The sequence below is a fragment of the Cupressus sempervirens genome, chromosome 9 (assembly GCF_028749045.1).
Source record: "Cupressus sempervirens isolate cs-2001-9-10 chromosome 9, ASM2874904v1, whole genome shotgun sequence".
Classification (NCBI taxonomy): Eukaryota; Viridiplantae; Streptophyta; class Pinopsida; order Cupressales; family Cupressaceae; genus Cupressus; species Cupressus sempervirens.
The window spans coordinates 754,244,967-754,248,333 of NC_143126.1; the positions used below are offsets into that span (position 1 = coordinate 754,244,967).

The 3,367-nt window shown below is 31.4% G+C and overlaps 1 protein-coding gene across 1 annotated transcript; it reads right to left on the reverse strand.

Moving 5' to 3' along the window:
* Positions 1-1,728: 1,728 nt before the first annotated feature.
* LOC149540874 (PHD finger protein) lies at positions 1,729-3,247 on the reverse strand. The gene is made up of 2 exons (XM_089799744.1): positions 3,128-3,247; positions 1,729-2,332 (listed from the first exon to the last, which is right to left on the reverse strand). Exons 1-2 carry the CDS (start codon positions 3,189-3,191, stop codon positions 2,016-2,018), a joined length of 381 nt encoding a protein of 126 aa, XP_089655870.1. The 5' UTR covers positions 3,192-3,247; the 3' UTR covers positions 1,729-2,015.
* Between the last annotated feature and the right edge of the window lie 120 nt (positions 3,248-3,367).

Below are 3,367 nucleotides of genomic sequence, written 5' to 3' on the forward strand. Positions count from 1 at the left end.
GGGTGAAATAAAGTGAAATTTATGCAAGTATAATCCTTTTCAAATAAAAAGAAGAAGTGAAATTTCTATGAGTATTATATTAAAATTTGAAAAAATAGCTTAATATTAACATTAATTTCAACACAATTTACAATATAAATATATATGTGGATATTTTTGTAAATTTTTTTATAAGCATTCAAACTATTTTACAAAGTTTAAATAGGTCTGCCATTTTAGAGGAACTTCGCTAGGTTTCTTGACTAGGGCTAGTGCACTCTTCATTTCAAGATAAGCCTAGGGGTGCTAACCACTTTGTGGTTGGGCAAAAAAAGCCCCGAGCCAAACTCTTGTCTAGAGATTTGTAGATGGGTATGTGCCTAATGGCTAATGACACGTGGATATGCAAATGGAAATTTGCTCAATGTCATTTCGGTATCTTGATTCATTTGACCTTCATGGTCTTGTATTTGATGTATATTGTTATTGTAATGTATGTTGTATGACAAGTTGGTAAACGTCCTTATTTGGATATTATGATTTTCACTGCACTTGGACAACTTGTATATTTGATATTATGGTCAACTTCTTGTTATATTGTTATTTCTGACTTAATCCTTGCTTATCATTCAACATTTGAGTTGAATTATTGTATGTCTCTTTATGAATGAAATGGAAAATTTATGTTGACTTGTCTTAGTGTTGGACCGACTCTAACTCTTATGTGTCACTTAGTGAGTTTTTTTTGTTTTTTTTTTGTTTATGTGACATCTTTGTGAAAAATTCAGTCTTTACATCACTCATGTAGTATATTTGCATTATAGAGTTTTCCATTTTAGTGAAAATATATTTGTTTTCCATTTTAGTATATATATATATATTCACATTTGATTTTTTTTTTGTATTCTACAAATTTAGAATCTTCTATATTTATTCTCATATTACACCACTTAAATCAAGCATTCATACGAAATATGTACATAAGAACATATTCTTATCCCAGTCCATTACATTTGTAATATGAGTGAGGACAACTTAACAAATAATTGATTGTTAAACATATTGAACTAGATATATCAAATTTAGTAAATGATTGAGTTTTTTCAGACATGTAAGCTAAGAGTACCAAAAACTCATTTATGATAATTATATGTATTTTTAAAATTGTAGCTAACAAAATGTTCGGATTACCAACAAAATAAAATTCTCCATCTGATTGCTCAAGCAAGATATCGAACACATTGGATTAGAACATTGATGGTTAGTCTTTATAACGCTACTGTTTGCTGACTTTTAAGGATTGCTTAACAAAGACTTTTCTTCACAGTGACATCCATAAATGATTTGTGGCATGGTTTTAAAATGATCTGAAACAATCTTCATAGATAATATATACGCCCTTAATTAACAAGTGAAACATATTTCACAGTTCAAATCAAATTAGAAAAAGAATACAATTGCCCTTCAACAGCAACGAACTTTCAGCCTCTGTTAATATATTTGCAACGAGTTCTTTAAACAGTGCAACTATGAAAGCTGTACAATCAGTCCTTATGAATATTAAACTAAAAACACCTTGCACACTTTCTGTTACACAGTGTATTTTACTCAAGCCTTTGGCTAAAAAACTCACAACCAAATGAATTCACCATTACTATTAGAGTCTTAGTACTTTCTGGTATACTTTAGTAAAAGAGGAGTATTTTTTATATATTTTTTTAGCTTTTATCTTTTTAGGAAAGGCAAACCTTTGGTATTTAATAAATGCTTTTGATTCAGAGTATGAATTGATGAGGTTACAAATGGAGTACATCAGTCTATCTAAATATTCAACAATAATATCTTAATAGAATTTGAATCTCGATAACAAGAACCCTACATCATAACTTAGACATCAGACCATGTCAATTCTGACCAGCAAAGCTAAACCTTATGAAGGTTGAACATCTAAAAAGAAAAACAATACCTAATAACACTTGGGATAATCAATATATCAATACTCAGTAGCATTTGGGGCTATGAATATAGCAGCATTATTATTCACATTGGAGGTCAGAATATTTGAGTGACATGGGGAATTTGGCATGGGCATAGATGAAGGAAACTGTCTGCAGAGGGGCGAGGGGAAGACCTCCATAGACAACACAATCATCATAACCCACAACTTTGAAGACCTGAGGATTGGCTAGCCCTTGAGGAAATCTTCCACACTTGACATGAACATTAATGGCAGGGCACTTTGAGCATGTGTTATGAATCACAACCTTGAACCTCGGGGGACTGCTGAATCCCACCTGAGTTTGCCTTACCATCATCCCATTTGGCATACATTTTCCCTCCACACCATCATCACCTGCATAAACAAAACATCAGTAGGAATGGTTAGCTTTTATATGTTTAATACAATTTCATAGAGATAAAGCTCCATTATGAATGGTAGTTGAACCATTCATGTTCAAGGGAGATGGATCAAGGCGAGCTAAGAATCACGCAAAGTTTTGAAGATTGATTCAATGCTAATATATTAGGTTACTTTCGTGCTTTTTATTCTTTTATTTGTTACTTATTGATAATAGATCATAGAATTTGATTCAAAACATTGAAGAAAAACTTACACAACCAAATTCAAAAAAATTCATGCCAATGACATAATAGCATGCCTCAAAGCTTTTATGCAAATTTCTTTCATATAGAGATTCTTATGAACTACTAATCAGTTGATTTGCCCAAATGATATTAAATAGTTTTAAGTTTCAAAAAAGTAATTCCATTCCATGGAAGTGCCAATGACATAATATCATGCTTCAAAGCTTTTATACAAATTTCTTTCATATAAAGGTTCTTATGAACTACTAATCAGTTGATTTGCCCAAATGGTATTAAATAGTTCTAAGTTTCAAAAAAGTAATTCAATGCCAATGACATAATATCATGCTTCAAAGCTTTCATACAAATTTCATTCATATAGAGATTCTGATGAACTACTAAACAGTTGATTTGCCCAAATGATTTTAAATAGTTCTAAGTTTCAAAAAAAGTAATTCAATGCCATGGAAATTTCCTTAAGAGAGAAGATAAAACCACTTCAAACTTATCAAATGCTATAGAAATAAATCTAGAACCTAAATTTACAGCTGCTTTGATATACCATAGGTTAAGAACAAAGCTGCCATTGTTGCCCACAAAAGCACCTGAAGCTTCTTGGGCAACATTGTTGTAGACAGATTCTGAAGTCTGATGAATTGGATTGGGTTTGAGCGTCCTAGAATGTAGGTGCTCAAGTAGCTAATATAACATAATAATAACTGTATGTAAAGTGGTCAACAATGACTTGAAAAGTAGTGAGGCAGAGAAAGGCAAGGACAAATCATAAAAGCAGTTAATCAGA